This window comes from Pinus tabuliformis, chromosome 5_2 (assembly GCF_031772625.1).
Source record: "Pinus tabuliformis cultivar Carrire ecotype Pingquan chromosome 5_2, CPIR1, whole genome shotgun sequence".
NCBI classification, from domain to species: Eukaryota; Viridiplantae; Streptophyta; class Pinopsida; order Pinales; family Pinaceae; genus Pinus; species Pinus tabuliformis.
The window spans coordinates 321,861,889-321,881,913 of NC_142306.1; the positions used below are offsets into that span (position 1 = coordinate 321,861,889).

A 20,025-nucleotide genomic window follows, 5' to 3' on the forward strand; every position below is an offset into this window, starting at 1 on the left:
AGCCAAGGATAACATTACAAGCACATTTTCTGGGTTTCAAACCTTTTCTCTTGACTGGGCAGCATAAGGAACTCCATAAAATGTGTGCTTTACAATCACGCTACCTATGGTTACAAGCCGTGCCCAGAAGCGCCTAAACAGTCAAAGTCACACAGCAGCTGCACCTGACCTCATCGGCATAGAAGACTTGCACCGAGTCGATCGGGCTATATTTCAGCAGCAATTTGGAATGCTTGCAACGATAATGATCCTCATTCAAAAACTCAGCAGGCTTGCTCAACGTGCTCATGGTCTTCATGTAACAGATCTATAATAATATCCCGCAATTTGCCTAGGTATTGAATTTTAATTAGATGCTTAACGTTCTCATAACTTGCTGATTGAAGTCTTTACGACGTTGTGGCCTCTTCAAACATGGCGCGGTGAATTTTTCTTTCATTATTCCGCATAATAAGCTAAGCAGAGACTCACAGTAAACCCTAAACCCTAGATCTTCAAATGTTTTCATATGCTGCATTATATTTTATATAAGTTGAAAAACCCATTATAGTCAGGTGCTTATGATCCTCCATTGGACTACCTTGTCAGCAAACCCAACTCTGTTCCCTTTAAAAAAAACACAAACACAAACACTTTTTCTGTTTGGAGGCCCTGGTTTTCAAATAGTTTTATCAAAAACAGAGCCAGAAGTGATAAGGAGTAAAACACAGAGATTAGCTACCTTGTTGGGAGCCCACGAGACGCAGCACATTTTTCGCGACAGACATAATCTCTGGTCCAATGCCATCACCTGGAAGAATGGTTATTTTATATGTTTTTGAGGCTGCTGCTGCGCATCGAACCCTGGCCATCGTTGATACAGTGTTGTTCTTCGCGTGACAGACCCCAAGCCTTGGGCGCAAGGTATTGTTATTATTGTTAAGGGTGGTGGAATTAATCACGCCAAAGGAAGATGAAAGACAGTCCATTGCGCTCCCTCCGAGCTCCAAACGACAGCACCTCCTAAAGGTGAAATTGTGCAGAAGATTGGATGATTCTGTGGAAGAAGTCCAGCGATGGTGCTGACGTCCAAATTTTCAAGTATTTATTTTCAGCTGACCATGTTCTTTTGTCCTCTTTACATGTTTAATTCTTTTATGCATATTGGAATTGCCTTGGAATTATATAAACCAGGCAGCATAGCTAGCTAGCCAGCCGTGCAGGCTTAGTTTAAATAATTTAAAGTATGGTAAAAAATAATAAATATATTTAAATTAAAGTAAAAAACAATAAAAATATAATGGACAAAATTTTCAATTATTAAAATATGTTTAGCTACACCAAGAGTCTAAAAGTTTTTATTAGGGTTTTGGGTATAACAAAGCTTCATTCACATGCATCATATTTTAACAGCATAGCGGTTCTCGTTAATAGGAAAAACAAGAACAACAAAATAATTTTCTACATTAGTAATGATTTTCTACTTTTATATTTTAATAACCCGGAAATATGAATGTTTGTTACTTTGAAAAAAGACATTGTAAAATAACTCTAAAAACCTCAAACAAGAACCATAAATAAATTTAGGTCTCTTAAAGAAGAAACTAACTAGAGTTATAGAATCAAAGTGGGTTGTATTGTAGATATGGAAAACATTTTTTTTTAATTTAAATATTATAAAAATATACAAATAAAAATGGTACAAATTGGTTAAAGTAGGAAAAGAGAAAATGATATATTATAATTAAAATTGAAAAGTTAAAAATATTCAATAACAAATAGTGTTCGATGATGTGAACTCATTAGGGCGATAAAAATTGTTATATTAAATTTTATAACTAATTTTAAATTAATAAAATTTTGACACAATTTATCTAATAAAGTTTAAACACTTAACACAATTTTTATGATAATATCTGACAATTAATACTACTTGCATTGTGTACTGTGTGAACGTGGAGTGTGCATCTATGTTACCATAAATGTCTTATTTGTATGGCTACATGGAGAAAATCCAATAAGTCGCAAAAGTCGTGTTATCGTGCGAATTGTTGTATGGCAGCATGGAGAATATCCAATAAATATGAAATGATATGATATTTTAAGGTCTACATACTAAAAATAGTCTATGAGACCATTAGTTCCCTGTTTTTCGCTTTTTGCAATTCAATCCTTTTCTGATTCAAATTGATGATGAGCTGACCCAACCTTTCAACAATGCCTCCACTAAAAAGACAATGCCAATAAACTGATGTTAACATATTCTCATAACTTTCTTTGATGTCTTTGAATGAATCACATTCCAAAATGAAATGTTTTTTTTCTGATTCCACAACCCCAGACGTGCAAAATGTACACACCCATTCTTCCCAAGCTTCTTTCGATCTTTTCCACCATCTTGTTTCACATCGAAGTTGATGTGAGTTGGTCCTTAATTGAGCAATAAGAACCTTTGCCCTCCACAAAATGCTAGCTCCAATGAACTCTTTTTGTTGTAGATCACACGTAGGGTTGAATTCCTCAATGTAATATTTCTTCTTTATACCCAACTCTTTTCCCCATACCCTTTAACGAAACTTCTCCATAGCAAAATCCTTTAGCTCCTTGCTATTTGTGGGATAGATATTGAGGTAGATATTCCATACTTGCATCCATGTGTAGTTTTGTTTCAGCCATGTTTTCTTTCTTTCACTCATTCCTTCATTGAAGATAACATTAGGCCATCTACCTACTCTCATTTGTTCAATTCTTTTTAGATATCTTATGAACCGCACCATAGCAATTGCTTCAATGGAAGTTGTTCATGTTTCACTCAACATTATCTCATAAGGTACTGAACTTTTTATTTTGAACTTGCTCATGATCAAGCGTTTTTGGATTTTCTCAATTTGTTTCCATTTTGAGACGGGAGTGATGCTAGCCCACAATTCACACCCATATAGCATCATTGGGCAAACTAGGAGTCCAAAAAGCACTTTAATCTTTTTCCAATCCCATAACTTTGCCTCTTTACATTTGTTTTGAAGAGCATATAATGTTTTCCACCCTCATAAAATTCTCTTCTTTCTGCGGTCCTCCCAATTGAATTTGTTGTTGAAATCAATCCCAGGGTACTTGTACTCATTTACTTCTTCTAGAATGTTGTCTTCAAAGAAGAAAGTATGCTGACTCTGCTTCCTTTTATTAGAAAAAATCATTATTTTAGTCTTGCTAGTATTGACTTGCATCCCCACCGCTCTACAAAAATGCTCAAGGGCATATAAGTGCATTTGCAGTCCATGGCCTTATTTAGAAATCAATACAATATCATCAGCATATAAAAGAAGCTTTATCACAAACTCCCCCAACCAAACACCATCTCCACCTTACAGATTTAGCCACTCTTCCAATTTATCAATATATAGACCAAAAAGAGTAGGAGATAGAGGGCAACCTTGCTTGACTCAAATGTCACTTCTAAAGCTTTCTGAAATACCTGTTGTGGTTCTAATTTTGACTTTCACTTCTTCACGAAGTCTATGGACAACGGCTTTATAATGCACAGGAATTTCAAGTTCTTCCATTCTACGCCACAACTTATCCCTAGGGACTATGTCAAATGCTTTTTTGAAGTCAACAAAGCAGCAAAATACTTCTTCTTTGTCCTCCCAAACCTTTTCGACAATGTGTCTCAACGTGATGCCATGATCCACTATAGAATGTTTCTGCCTAAAACCCGCTTGTCCTCTTGCCATCTTTTCTTTTACTTCTGCCTGCTTGCTAATTCTGTCTTCTGCCATGCTGTTGAAAAGCTTTGCAAACAAAGGATTGATCATAATTGTTCTATAGTTGGATGGATTATTAATGTCTCCACTTTTTAAAAGGGTGTATTGCTAGGCTAGTTATCCAGTCTCTTGGGAATCCTTGCTAAATGAAGTTGTTGAATATTTCCATGATGTGCGGTGCAAGAGCGTTCATTCCCCATTTTAAATACTCTGCTTGAAGTTCAACCAAGTCCTTTGTCTTTGCTGTTTTCAGCTTCTTAATTCCATTCTCCACCTCCTATAATGTGAAGAGCTTCGAATTTGTGTTGATCCTAAGGGGGGACTCCGCCTCAGATTCTTTCTCATAGAGTTTCCATTTGTTATTGTGCCAATTGAGGGTGGTGTCTGTCATAGTAAATCTATAAGTAATGACCTTGGAATTTGATGTTCCACAAAACGGTTTTTGGTATTTTAAACTATTTGGCGACAAACAAACAAAAATGAAACTTCAAAAGTGACAGTTAAAAAAAATTAAACCAGTTAATTTGATGGGCATTAATTTAAATTACCCGCCATAATTTAATTTTTAAAAAATAATAAGAATAATAATAAATAAAAATTAAAAATTAAATAAAATAAAAATAAAAAAATCAATTAATTTGAGGCACATTAATTTAAATTATCCAAAAAAACAGTTAATTTGAGGCGCATTAATTTAAATTATCCATCATAATTTAAAAAAATTAAACCAGTTAATTTGACCTGCATAAATTTAAATTACCCATTTAGGAGTTTTACAGAGAAGGCCAATATATATTGATATTGTGGAAGGCATGTCCAAATTGTTTGCAAGAAGACACTTTGCATTTTTTATATATTAACCATTTTTTTTTTAAATAAATTGTTTTTAAAGTTCTTTTCAATTACATTAATAGTAATTTTATTTATTTATTTTTGTGCTTTTAACATATATTTTAAATTTATATAATATTTAAAAAAATGCAAGTTGCAACATAAATAGAAGTACTACTATAGTACTATTCCCATGCATTGGTCTTGATGAATGGCAGCGCCTAACCAACCTGCCATAGGGCATTAAATGCCCGGGGATATGCACGCTGGTTAACGCGATAACACGGGAGCGGGGAGTTTCGGCATTAAATAATATTTGGACTTTCGCGTGTTATCGGGCTAAGCTGCGTGCATATCCCCGGGCATTTAATGCCCTATGGCAGGCTGGTTAGGCGCTGCCTTGATGAATAGCCTTTAGAAAGGGTAATGGAATTCGTAACTATCTCTATCAATTTCCTTTCGTTCATTTAAATGCTTCCACGTTACCATATGATATGTCCCAAACATCAATTAAGAGTTTGGTATTAACTATAGTTCATTAATAATACACACCATGTTTTCAGATTTATAAACTTTTTAATGTTTTACTATCTCTAACGGTTGACTATGCTAGTACAAAGTACAATAATAACACAATAAGACTCTATTGCCCTCAAAAAATACAAATGTAAATAAATAATTTTAAAAAATAATAAAATTAAATAGCCTAATGTTAACTTTGTGAAATCTCATTTAATTTTTAGTGCGGAACTAATTGAAAGTCCACTCAAAATCGAATACGTTACTATCGCCTGTGGGTAGGGTAATAATTTATTTTTAAATTATATTTCATGTGATGTGATATTTGAAATTTTTTGTTAGTATATAAATATTTTTTTTAAATCTACATTAAAAATGTGATGTGATAGTTAATATTGCAGCAATTTTCTAGGGTAATGTGTTTTTTAACGAGAGAATCAGTAAAAAGGAGGGTAATCTTTTTTAAAACGAGATAAATTAGTAAAAGGAGTATGTATATGGATAACTAGCTTATATCTATTTTAATTCTAGATTTATCAAGCGAGCATAGAGAGGGACCAAATTTCTCGAGGTGTAAATTTTTTTTTGAGTGCAAAACTTGAGGAAAGGTTTGCACTTTGAGAGATTCGATATCTCTCGGTGCTTAATAGATCGGGATTAAGATGGATCTAAGCTAGTTTCAGTCGTGTGTAGTCACACCAAATTTGTTGAACGTCTAATCATTCTAATCATTTTAAATATGTATAAGATTAATTTGGCCATTTAATTTTAAATTTGCTCAGTTACCTTAATTTGTTGAGATGATAGAGACTATTAATAACTTTAATGATGAAGAATTGTTTGTCGGACAAATCACTCTTGCGAACAAGAGCGATCTCCCTAGGTTCGGAAACCAAACACTAGAACAAAATAATCAAATACATAGAAACATTCCCTAGATTCATCATTGTTAAATCATAGATGTAGGATTAGATGAATGGTTCATACCTTTTTTGAAATGCTTGTCCTCATTGTTGTTTGTTATAGCTTTCGATCTCGTTCTCGATGCTCTAAGAAAATATTTGCAAAGACACAAACATACAAATTATCAAAGCATGTGATACATAAATGATTTAACATAATCTACAATGGATGTGAGAAGGAAATATGCATTTGTATTAATAAGGAAAAGGAGGGTTACAACTAAAGCCTTGATTTTGATAACTTTCTCCCAATAATCCTCAATTCCAACCTTGCATTCAAAAGCCTTCAGTGGATACTTTAGTAGAGTGTCAGTATACTTCAAGAGTCTAAAAGCCAACCCCTTTTCCTTTGAGTGCATTGTATTTATAGGCTCAGGATGGAAGCTTGAGATCCGCTTAGGTAGGAATTAAATCCACAATGGAGGTGATGGGATCCACTATGGTAGGGATGAGAACCAATTGGGTATGGGTTCAAGCCCATATCCTCACCGATCGGAAAGATACCTTTGTGAGGCATCTAGAATGGAAGCTTTGTAACCTTTTTTATTTTTTACCCATGTAAAATGATCGACACACTTTTTATGAAGGCAAATTGCAACAACGACGTGAGATGTTAGCTATACAAGGTGTGATGTTGTAGGTTGTAATGTTGGTACCTACGAAGGTCTCCAAAAATAGGGTTTTAAGGTATGTAATCCAAGATTCTTATCTTTCATGGAGAGATATTTTGTAACAGCCTAGGGTTAAAAGTTCATGTAATAAAGGATAATAAAAGCACAAAGAATAAGGCCAAGGTGATGAGACACGTATTCCAAGTTGAATGTTAGGCAAATCGCTATAGTGGGCATCACTTCAGTTTATTTATGGCTAATGAAATTGGCAAATGCATGGGAAAAGACAAAGAGGCATTAATTGGCATTTTATTTATAAAAAAAAAAAGAAAAAAGGGGGAAGGTAAAGAGACAGATTTGCATGAGAGGGAAATTAGAGGGAAAATAAAGGAAAATGAAGAAAATAGAGACCTCGATAATAAAAAAAGACTTTTGAGGATCAGTTTACAACCTTTTGTCGGTTTTGTTTTGGAATTAGTGAAAAAGGGAGAGAGAGCACCAAGAGGAGAAAGTAAGCAAGCAAGGGAAGGAAAAGGACAAGCAAGGAAAGCAATGAGAAGGTTGGATCAACAGCTTCAGTGGGAAAAAATTGCAGGTAACAGGTTGCATGTGTGATTTCCTAGCTTAGGTGTGAATGCATAGTAAATGCATTTGTTCATTTGGTTCATTTTTTATCATTAGCATGGGTTTTGTCGAGTTTGATAGTGATTTCAGCCTTGCCTTGCCATTTCCTGGATAGCCATGGTGTGATGGGATTCATTTCTTGGTTGAGCTTTGGATTGTCGAAATATTTTGGAACTAGGAGAGGTGATCTCAAGAAAATCCCCAAGGGTTGGGGCTAGAGATGAGTTTCTCTAGGAATCCCACGACATGTGGGTGGAGACAGGCGAATTCCTCAAGGTATGGTGAAGGAATTTTAAGGCATCCAAGCTTGTTTTGGTTTTGTGATCTCTTGACCAGTTTTGGTGAGATCGCAGTAGTTTGAGGGTGGAGGTGGTTTAACCTTTGGATTCCCTTGGTTGTTTATGTCTTGGTTTATCCTATGAGATCCCACATTCATGCTTGGAATATGGCATGGGGGTGATTGGCTGAAAGAAAGATTTGGTTCAACTCAATCTATGGTCAGGTGGTACATGGAAGTCCCTGACTTGGTTGGATTTTGCATAAGTTAATAAGAGTTATTTTTCTATTGTACTCTATGAGCATTTATACTTGTTATTATGTGGCTTTGATGGATGTTCTATCATGGTTAATATTCTGATTATATGCTAGTTATAAGCATGGTTCTATAACATGTTCTAGTTATGGCTCTTGTTATGTTTTGATTAGTTGATGAATGGTTGATGAATGCATGGGATAACAAGTGTTGTTGCAGCTACTTGAGAGGGAATTAGACCTTCTCGGTGATTCACAGCTAAAGAACAAAGATTTACACTCAGATATGCATTCATGACCTGTAGCTTACATGTATACCATGTGTTTGACGAAATTCCTAGTATGTTTTGGTCTGTCTAGGTCAAGTTTTTGACTCAAGTTTGTATGTTTAGCCTTGTCATTATGTCATTTATCATTCTGAGAAGTTACAAGCAGTGTTCTGGAGTCTGACCTGGAAAGGTGGCTTAGATCTCAGGACCGCACCTTCTGAACTAGAGATTTTGGGCTACAACTGCACTCAGGCAGTGTCGTGCATGCGGTTGGAGGCCTATAACCACACTTTGGCCTTGTCATGCATGCGATTGGGGATCTACATTAGTGAAATAAGGTTCCAACTCATGGATTGACCACCTGGGGTGTTTCTCCAGCTCCTGGGTGATCTTTAGTCCCTTTAGGATGTTAGTTTATGGTCAATAAGTCTAAGTTGTAGGCCCCACTTCCTTGATTGGAACTAGGAGGTCAGGTCATGTCCTAGTGGCACTTCACTTCACATTTACCCAGAGGGCGTGTAAAAGCAGGTAAATGTGGGAGGGGGTGTGTTACATATTTCTTCCATCTTTCTCGGGGATTGATGACAATAGTCCTTCGAATGGTGAAAAATTCATATTTGACATCATTTGTCTACATGCGACAAAATAATGTGTAATAATACAAAGTCAGAAAATGTATTATGGCTGAAGTGCTTTATCATGTGAAGGTTCGAATCAAGGAACAACTGGGTGGAAACTTGTAAATCAACAATCAAAGGATTGCAATACAATATCATCATATGATCATATTTGAGGTAGGCATTCTCATACTCATAATACAAATAACTCTAAGCATGGGTATGGAAATGTACAAAGTCAATAAAGCAAAGGCATGCCTACCAAACATACATTGTGGATCTATGTTATGGTAATGAATACTCAAAACTCCACACAACTTGGATATATCAAACAATGTTTAGGATCTTCATCTCTATCAGCTCATAGTACGAATCTAACCATGTGAATAAATGTCACGAGGTCAACCATGGTAGAAACCATTTGATTATTGATCAATGACGAGAACCATTAACAGATGTGAGAGGAACTACCAATAACGACAATGGCCTTCAAAGTACTTTAGTACACTATATGTAATGTGAAGAAGTTATCTGAAGTCAAACACCCATAGAATCATCTGATCGAAGGTCAATGATGTAAACATGTCATCGAAAGTGAGGAAACCTACCATTTAGGCATGCAAGTTCCAAGGTATTAAAAAGGAGTTTCTAAATAAACTTCCTAGATAATGTGTGAAGTCGATAGGAAGTGATCCATCGCAGGAGGGCCTTGATGTATCCCCATCAACGACACAAAACAGGTATCAATTTTTGAAGTGGAACAAAATAGGAGTGACTTAGGACTGACTCAAGGATGGTTGACATAATAGAAGGTTTTAAGGACCGCAAAAGTGTTTAACTTAGGTTGAAATTCTCTTGAACCTATTGACAACATGATGATTGACTTGGCAATACTTAACTAAAAACAAGACAAACAACCAATATGAAGACTTCAAATGAGGTATGATCAATAAAGAGATAAGTGGATTTCCCAACCCTAACACGAAAAATGACGGAGTGTTTTGTTCAAGAGTGACATGTTGCCTTTTCAAATATAGAATTTATATATATCTTTGCTAATTTCCCCCACCATTTATAATAAGTACCTCTTTAATTTTACACAAGCTTGAGGAGGATAACATATGCTTGAAGTATAAGCTCATCCTTCAGATGAGTCCTTTGGAGTATTTTTAATGAACCATGGGAAGGACTGGTTTGGTCTCATCATGATGAGTCCTACATTGTTTATGTTTTACACGTCCAACGAAGGAATAACTTGACTTCTTTTTCATGTTTAGAGAGTTTGAAAAAGAAATAAAGAGGAAACTATGTAATGCTATTTTTCATAAATTTAGTTTCCTTAAGCCAAAAAAGGGTAAAACAATACAAGGGAGAACTCTTTTAATCATGACTGACTAAAGTGTTCATTTTTCGTAATTATTCCACTCAGACCAGAAAAGGGTTAAACTTATACGTTATAGACGTTCTTTCAAATACTTTTTTGAGTGTGAAAGAAACAAGTGCGCTCGGTTATCTTTGCATGTTCAAAGAGTCTGAAAAGAGCTGAAAGAGAACTCCAAGGGGTTCCTTTTTCATATAATTTTTATGAGCACGAAAAAGTGATAAAAGTATACTCGGTAACTTATTCTCATGTATTTACGAGCACGAGAAGGAACAAAAACTAAGCTCAAGATGGGTTTCATTTTTACACAAGCTTGAAACAGAGAGAAAATTGTGCTTGAGATAACCTTCATTTTTACACGAGCTTGAAATATAGAGAAAAATATGCTTGAGATAGATATTGTGCCCCCAACATAATGGAAAAAGCTAGCAGCTTAATTCCAGCATAATGACTAGAGGCATATGCCCCCCAGAATCTATGGAGGGAGATCTGTTTCATTTTTAACCAACTTAACATAGGAAAATAACTATGCTCATACGACTTGTTTCATTTTTTAATGAGCTTGACAGAGAAAAGGAACTATGCCCATGGGACCTATATCATTTTTTAATGAGCTTCAAACAAAAAAGGAATTATGCTCATGATGACTTGTTTTATTTTGTAATGAGCTTGACACGAGAAAAGAACTATGCTTATGATGACCTTGATTGTGGATTCCAAGAGGACAAAGCTCTCGAAGGAAACATGCCAAGGAACTCATCTCAATCATGGCTTCCACAAAGATCTTCATCAGATGAACGAAGAAATCTCTAGAAGGAATACATGTCAAGGGACTTAATAGGGGTAGGAATATATGGTTCCATTGTCCCCATTGAACGGTTCACCGTGTCAACTATCGGACTTAAGTCAAAATAAGTCAAGCATACAGTGAGAGACTCTTTTTCAACGGTAAGTGAATGCATAGGACAAGTTTCCACGTAATTAACCTATAGTGGAGGGGATACCACTTGTATATAGGGAACCTTCAGAGAGGTTATATGGTTGGAAATCAGATCAAGACCAACAAATGAAAGTTGGTCAACAGTCAGAATGTTTCCATTACGAGGGAAAGACATCACGCAAGAGACTGTGGACATAATAGCTTTCATGGCATAGATATAGTCTCGCCCAAGGAGCAAATTGAAATACGAGGGGCCTTGAACTACCATAACATCAATACATACATATTTCCTTCCAAAGTAATGGGTACTTGAGGAAGGATCCCTAAAGGTTTAATAGCTCTCGTGTTAAAAGCAAATAGATTATGAGTAATAGACACAAGTTGAGGGGAACCCAAAGCTTTCCAAGCGGTTGAGGATAGAATGCTAACAAAAACATTTTCATCTACAATAATGCGAAGTATGTTTTTATCACAAATCTTTACAATGATTTGGAAAGGGATGCAAGAAGGGAGACGAGGCTCTGTCAATCTATTCCAATCAAAGGAAATGACCTTAGTACTTGTATGGGGTTTTGTGGGAATGAGAGAAATGTCCCCGTATCTAGAAATATTTGAATCGACAAGAAGAACCTAAGCAATATTAACTTCACTCTCTAAAGGAACCAATAAGTGAATTGGATCGATCACTTCAATTCCACTTTCCAAGAGAAGAGGGGATCGACTGATGATGAACTCAAATCGATCATTTATTCAATTGATGGTGACTTGGGAGAAAGCTTACGATAACCAATTAGAAGTTGCTACTGAGAAATGGTAAGGTTTTCCAATAATTTTGAGGCTTCATCCATATGAGGGCAAATGTGAGTTTGACGACTCTATTCACATAACCTACAAGGAAATGTAACTTTACCATTTTTCCCTTGAACCCTATAATCTCTAGTTGATGGACCAACAACAAGTTGATAAGAATCATTTGACCACACTTCTAAGACTTTGGGAATATTAGGGCAATCCTTAAGAAGGTGGTCACCCTTACAAAGCTTGCAAGGATATTTGGGCTTGCGATGTATGTTGGAGGGTTCCTCAACATTATAAACACTCACAACAATGATTTGTTGATCCCCCCCAAGCTTATTTTGATTCTTCTTATCCTTCCTTTTCCTCTTCTTTTTAGTCTACTGGTTTTTAGCATTAATACTTTCACTAGGCGAAGAAGAAGACATGATGGGCGAAGAAGGTAAAGGGTGTTGGAAACAAAGGAAACTAGGGCACTACTGAGACGCGGGGGGGGGGTTTGGGGGGGGTGAATTAGTAGTGTGACCAAATTATACATTTTTTTCACAAATTATACTTTTCAATCACTTTAGCAATAGTTCATGGACCAACCACACAACTCAATCATGAGAAAAATAATATCATAAGCGCATGAGCATCATAAACACAAGACATCAATCTTCCTTTTATTACAAATTTCAACTTGATCACATCAATACCCCACAAGCTACCACTTGTAGGTTCATCAGTTGCTACTAAAGGAACTTTTATCCTTGCTCGTTTATCAGCTACCACTGAAAGGGACTATTGCCCCTGCTCATTTACCAGTACTCACTGGAAGGGACTCTTGACCCTGCTCATTTATTAGTCTCTACTAAAAGGGACTCTAACCCCCAAACATTTACCTGTACCCAATGGAAGGAGCTCCAACCCTTGATCTACAAGCTACCACTTGTTGGCCTTGTTGATTCGTATTTCATCCATTTTCAAACTAAAACCAGTAGACATCTTACCTTATGAACAAGCAAATTTTGGTCACTACAACTGCTCACCTACGCCACCATACAAACACCTTCAACAATATTTGATTATTGATGCAAACACCTTCATTTTCAACGATCTGTCATTATTGAACAAATCACCAAGCTCTATACACCAACAACATCAACTCCAATTACCAATGCATTATATGCATCTCTGAAACACCTTTCAGATACCAATATTGGTCTATGTTTCACCCTTGATGCATACCACCATCATGCATCATGTTGCACCAACAACTCTCACACACACTCTGCAACACTCAGCTACTCTTTCATAATCTGTTACGCTCATCTTTTCTTGTTCATCACTTTGCTGCTCGAATTCTAAGCTGTTATTTTTGGTATTGGACTTGAGTTATCTTGTTGCATGGTTTTATTATTTTGCCTTTGTCCTGTTTAGTTCAGTGTTCTAAATCTGTCCATGTTATCAATCTCTAATTTGCAGTTTTTGGCTCAATCTCTTAGTCAAACTGTTGTTTTCTCGCTTATTTTATCATTCTAGTTGTTTAGCAGAGTTTAGTTGAGGTTTACTAATTTTAGTGATCATCCAAACTTGGCCAACACTGCCAAAACTGCCTTTTAACAGATAGTTTCATTAAAATCAAGACTGTAGATTTTCCTTTTAAATGTAAGTCAGCCAAAACTGCCAGTAAATTGGTTGTCGATCAATCCATGTCGTTATCATGCCTTATCATGCTAAGATAGCTGCCAACTCATCCTTCTACGCATGTATCTCATGCACTTCAACATGTCGTTACCACTAAAAATAGTCGTGCTGCCAAACACATCTCCATGGGCCTTTTCTTTTTTTATAACAAAATTTTTGCCAAATTCGTCTTAATCCCCTTTCATTTTAACTCGTAATAGTTTTTATCATAGGACCGGGTCATGTGACCGACTGATATGGGTGGATCCAGAAATAGAAGTGGCCTTGAAAATAGCTATAAAAGAATAAAAGTCATCAGCTGGAAGTGAAACCAGGACCAGATCGTAGTGCTCGTTGCCCTAATTCCACCGGTGTGAACGAAACTCAAATCCGAGTTCGTATGCTCAAGTTATTGTTGGTCAGAGTTTGGGTCAAACTTGGCCAAGTGGTAGTCACTAACGAGGCAACAAATTGGCAAAGTCCCAGTGTACGGAAAACGACAGTTGAAAAGAGATAATCTATCGCCTCCTTAATTTGTCCGGTAACCCTTAACAGTATATATATATATATATATATATATCAAATGGGGTGGGCGGGCCACCCCCAACGGATCCACCCAACCCCCAATCGAATCACATATAAAACAAAACAACATCACATATTAACCAACGGTTGAACCTTATATGGGTTGCGACGAGGATTCAAAACCAGAACCGCCCCCATACGACGCGTCACCACCACCAACGGGCCAACGGCCCAACGTTGATGGCTCCGCTCGCCAACTTATATAAAACCTCAATTCATTTTCCCAACATACTGGTGGAGGAGCAGATTAGTGGAACCCTGAGCAGCTAGGAGGGTCGGAACCTGGAGCGAGGGATCTGCCAAGATGCTGAAAAGATTCCTTTTGAGGGCCATAGTGTCAGAATTTGGCAAGTTTATAGTAGATTTTGAACGTTTTCTAACCAAAAATCCAACCGTGTAGTCCGTTTCTCCAGCTGAGGTCTCCATTTTTCGTCCATCATCGGAATTAGAGGTATAAGGGTCATTTTTGTAAAGTTGAATGTAATTCATTTCTTTGTTGCCACTTTAAACAAATAAGGCCTCCCCACTTTGAGCAGGGCCAAGAGATGTAGCCCACATTGGGTGAAGTCTGTAATCAAATCATTTGTGTGCCTTTGATCTTATGGTTGCTTTATGATTTCCACTTCTTTTCATGTGTTAAGTTACTTGGTTAATATGCTCTTTTATATGCAATTATGTATGCATCCTTGAAGTTAAAAGACCTGGATCAAGTTTGGCATCAGAGTAGGCCTTCTTGATGCGAGTTGGATAAGTGAATTCTAACCAGGAACAAGCTCCAAAGAGGTGAAGTAAAACTTAAATCCTTTGATCCCAAAGCGGGGCATGCACCCGAAGACGGAACATGGCAGATGAGGAAGCATGAATGGAGGAAGAGCAAAATTATCGCATGATCTTCTTCACCATGGCAGAGAAAGTTGACAAGTTGTTTGCAGGGTATTAGAAGACAATCAAGCCTAAGAAGAAAGAGCCATATGACCATGGATTGGTAAATCATGAAGGTGGAAGAGGAGAGCTTCTTGAACCGCCCTCTCCATCCTCTAGTGACAATTCTTCTTCTTCTTCTTCTTCTCATCACTCTAACAAGCATCATAAGAATACATCTAAGAAGCAATTTTTTAAGCTAGATGTAAAGTTTGATTTCCCACATATAATGGAGAATATAATGTAGAGAAAATAAACAATTAGATTAGACATATCGAGGTTTATTATTGGATTCAGCAGATCAAGGAAGACGAGGCAAAGATCCAATTAGCATCTCTTCGGTTGAGTGACATTGCTCTCATCTGGTGGGAGAGCAAGTTGCATAAAGGCAACAGAAACTTGGGTAATCTCCTTTCTTCTTATCCAATTTTGTTTACGCATTAAAAGATCAATTTTATCCTCTAGGTTACTGACAAAAGGATTTAATGGAATGACAATATTTAAGGCAAGGAAAGGGTCAAAATGTACAAAGCTTCGTAAAAGAGTTTAGAAATAAAGCATTGAATTTGGGCATTTCACTTGATTCACCAGAAACTGTAACAAAATATATTGGTGCTTTACATAGTTACATCAGACATTCTTTGTTATTATTTGAGCCTACTACTATTGATGCGACCAGTGTGAAGGCCATTCACCTTGAAAGCAGGGGCAAGAATGATAAATAAGAGCAACCGAAGAAATCATCTTTCAAACCTCATAATGGCAAGTTCAAAGGAAAAGGAAAGGGAAAGGACAAGAAGGCAGCTACAACCAAGAAGGAGGAAGGAGAAAAGCCATCTTGCACACATTTCAAGAAGGAAGGCCATGATGATGAACACTGTTGGAAGTTGCATCCGAAGTTGAAACCAAAGATATTTGGTGGGAAGAACAAGCAAAAGATGGTGGCAACTATGCAACAAGACCTTGGATCTAATTCTGGTGACAAGACATTGATCACAACATTGGGCACACAAGATACTCTTTCTCTGTTATAGATTTAACCCAGAAACAATAAGAGAGAAATAGATAGAAATGCTTCTTTATTGATATCAAAACCCTTAAGGTAGGGCAACACCATACATTCACTCCTTAAGGAAGGAGAACACTCCACAAGCCATATGCCTGTTCATACAATAATCCTTCACATCCTCCTTGACGTGGAGTCTCTAGCCTCTGTATAAGCCTCATACATACAATACCATGGGTCATTACCATGGTTCCCTCATACCATCAAACTAATACCATGGGCCCATTACATTATTACTAACTACTTGTGGTCCCTTACATGATATGGGTTAACCACCTTATTTATTACTATGGCCCATCCCATTATTATATTATTACCTTGGGCACCTCCCTTTGTACCCCATATTATCCCCCCTAGGTATATAACATTCCACCCCCCTTAGCATGTTTCGTCCCCGAAACATGGGAAGATCACAAATAATAAGATCTACTCAAAAGAGTAGTCCACTGGTACCATGCACATGCATCTAGCCATCCAAGAGAAAGGTGAACCCTCGATTTTGCTGGTGCCTCGCTCGCTTGAGATGGAAGTTGACCGTGGTAGCTCTTCTGTGTTGATGTGTAGTAGGTGGATCTTCGCTCCTCTCTATCTGTCCTGCGGGGGTTATTGTCCGTGTGGCTAATTGGTTGCCATCTTGATGGTTGTCTTGCGGGGTGATGTGGGTGATGATATGTTGAAGTTTTAACCCACGATGGATTTTTCTTTAATTCACCCTGTTGTGGTGCCTGTTGTGGTGTCTTCTTTTCCAATATGACTTCAACCACTGAGCCCTCATCTGAGGTACCTGTAACCTTTTCTGCTTCAGCCTCTGTTTGTGTTTGATTGTCGATCATCAAAGGCTCATCATCTAATATGTCAATCCCTGGAACATCTTCTGCTTCAGCCTCCATGTACTCTATCTGTTTATTGATGGAAATATCCTGTAATGTAATTTTCTTCTTTTTATACCAGAGCTTCAGGAATTTCTTCTGCACATTAATATTGATAGTACCCGCAGATTCCATCCAAGGATATCCCAAAACAACATCCATATTATCCATCTCTGAAGTATAAAAATCACCATGCCACACATACTTATCCATAGAAATCTTCAAATCCTTATACACTTGAACATCCTCATCATCCACCTGTGTGTTTTCAATGTGTTTTGCAGGAACTTGCAATTGTTTTGCCAAATTAACATTGATGAAATTATGCTTGCAACTAGGATTTATAGAAACAATGATCTTCTCTTTTTGAATCAATCCATGAACCTGCAATAAGGATATACCAGTAGGAAATAGACCCACATGTTTCTCCTTATCTTGTTTTCTGGCATGAGATCATCTGTCTAAAAGTAATTTTTCAAATTCTTCATCGTGCAGGTTGAAACACTTCTTTTGGTTAAGTAATCCCCACCATGTGGCTGCCTCATTTTCAAATTTAGCCAGTGCCACCCATTTCCAATTGTGTCTAAATAACCTCTTGTATTCATTTATGTGTTCTTCAATAGTAGGACCCTTATCATTCACTGTAAAAAATTCCTTGCTAGAAGCCATGAAGGTTTGGAACAAATTCACTTACTTGGCGAAAATTTGAAATTGTCACAGTTGAGTCAATATTGTTCAGAATTCGTATTATGACCTATTTTCGGAAATGGAACAATCATTCTGCATCTGCCCATGTGATAGAAATCTTGATCCAGGCACTTGGAATTTCATATCTGTGCTGCAACTCTCCCGTCATCACCAAAATTTCTGCAAAAAAAGAGCTGATTTTAAATCAGCGATATCTCCCTCATCCAGGCTCCGATTCGACTGATTTTTTATTTTTTATTTTTAAATTGAGTGTTTTTTCACACAGAATCCAGATCTACAATTAGATTTTGCATATCTTGCACCAAGACGTCCAGATCTGTGCCGCAAATTCGCTGCCCCGAAAAATTGTCTACAATCCCACTGATTTTTAAATCAGCGATATCTCCTTCATCCGGACTCCGATTCAACCGATTTTTTTTTTTTTTTTGAAATCGGGTATTTTTTCACATAGAATCGAGATCTGCAATTAGATTTTGCAGATCTTGCACCAAAACATACAGATTTGATCTGCAAACTCGCCGCCCCCGAAATCCTGCAAGCAAAAAAAAAAAAAAATTCCACTTTTGTGCCCAAGAAAGTGCTCCCATACCACTTGTTATAGATCTAACCCGGGGTTATATGATAATGAAAAAAAACCCATAAACAATAAGAGAGAAATAGATAGAAATAATATGAAATGATACTTTATTGATCAAACCCTTAAAGTAGGGCAACACCATACATTCACTCCTTAAGGAAGGAGAACACTCCACAAGCCATATGCCTGTTCATACAATAATCCTTAACAATCTCTCCATATGGAGTCTCTAGCCTCTATATAGGCCTCATACATACAATACCATGGATCATTACCATGGTTCCCTTATACCATCGAACTAATACCATGGGCCCATTACATTATTACTAACTACTTGTGGTCCCTTACATGATATGGGTTAACCACCTTATTTATTACTATGGCCCATCCCATTATTACATTATTACCTTGGGTACCTCCCTTGGTACCCCATATTATCCCCCTAGGTATATAACATTCTCTTCATGCTAATGAAAATTCTAAATCACATGCAAGTACAAGTTCTTCAAATGAGCCTCTTGTTAATGAATGAAAGAGAATTAAATTGTTCCACATTAGAGTCGTAATGAAACATACTAAAGTGGAAACCTTGTTTAATCTGGGCTCACAAGAAAATTTGATTTCAAAATCCTTGGTTAAAAGTTAATATTAGAGACCAAGCCTCATCTGAAGCCCTACCCTTTTGGTTGGGTGCATGATAAAGCAAAATTACATGTAACCAAGCAGTGTAGAGCTAGATTACATCCAAACTAGTAGATGAGGTTGATCTTGATGTTGTACCCTTAGATATCTGTGGTATTGTATTGGGGAGTCTGTATTTGTATGACAAGGAAGTGGTTTTATTTCGCCATGAAAACAAGTATCATCTCATGAAACATGAGGTGGAATACATTGTTAGGGCTCATAGCGCCAAAATCAGTGCCAATCTTGTAAGTGCAAGTCATATGAAGAGATTGATTATTTATAGCAAAGGGTGCATGCACATGGTTGTGAGAACAAAAGATGTCGAGACATGTGAAGGTTTGCAAGGTTTTGATCCCACTCATAAAAAGGAATTGTATGAAATTGTTTCTAACTATGATGGGCTTTTTTAGGAACCAAGTGGGTTGCCTCCAAAGCGTGAGATCCAACATGAGATTCACTTGCAACAGGATGCTCCTTTACCCAACATTGGTATGTACAGGTTGTCAACCATCGAGATGGAGGAGATAAAGAAGCAAGTACAGGAATTGTTGAACCAATGGGTCATAAGGCCAAGTTCTTCTCCATGTGGCTCACCCAGCGTGTTGGTACCAAAAAAGGATGGCACATGAAGGATGTGCGTAGACTACAGGGCGCTCAACAAAATAATGGTGAAGAATCGATACCATCTCCCTCACATTGATTATTTGTTAGATCAATTGAAAAATGTTATCTATTTCACAAAACTGGACCTGCACAATGGCTATCATCACGTAAGGATTGCGGAATGGGATGTATGGAAGACTACATTTAAGATGAAACAGGGGTTGTTTCAATGGCTGGTGATGTCATTCAGACTATGCAATGCTCTAACCACATTCATGAGGGTGATGAATAATATTTTCTGGCCTTTTCTTGATGATTTTGTACTTGTGTATCTTGATGACATTCTTGTTTATAGTAGGACATGGGATAATCATGTGAGTCATGTTAAAAAAGTGCTTGATGTTTTTCAAAAAGAAAAATTGTATGTCAAATTGTCGAAGTGTGAATTTGGTAAGACCTCTTTAGTTTACTTGGGTCACATTGTCAGTGGTGGACAATTGCAAATAGATCCTTTTAAAATT

The 20,025-nt window shown here is 37.0% G+C and overlaps 1 protein-coding gene across 3 annotated transcripts in view; it reads right to left on the reverse strand.

Moving 5' to 3' along the window:
• Positions 1 to 1,176, reverse strand: part of LOC149158800 (3-isopropylmalate dehydrogenase 2, chloroplastic-like) — a 244,299-nt gene extending 243,123 nt beyond the window's left edge. For 2 of the 3 annotated variants that reach the window (XM_089436319.1, XM_089436320.1), the window contains exon 1: positions 722 to 1,176. In XM_089436319.1, the coding sequence (XP_089292445.1) occupies positions 722 to 968 (247 nt within the window). In that variant the 5' untranslated portion in view covers positions 969 to 1,176. The remainder of the gene's footprint in view (positions 1 to 721) is intronic. The other variant, XM_089436318.1, reaches the window with a different exon arrangement.
• Between the last annotated feature and the right edge of the window lie 18,849 nt (positions 1,177 to 20,025).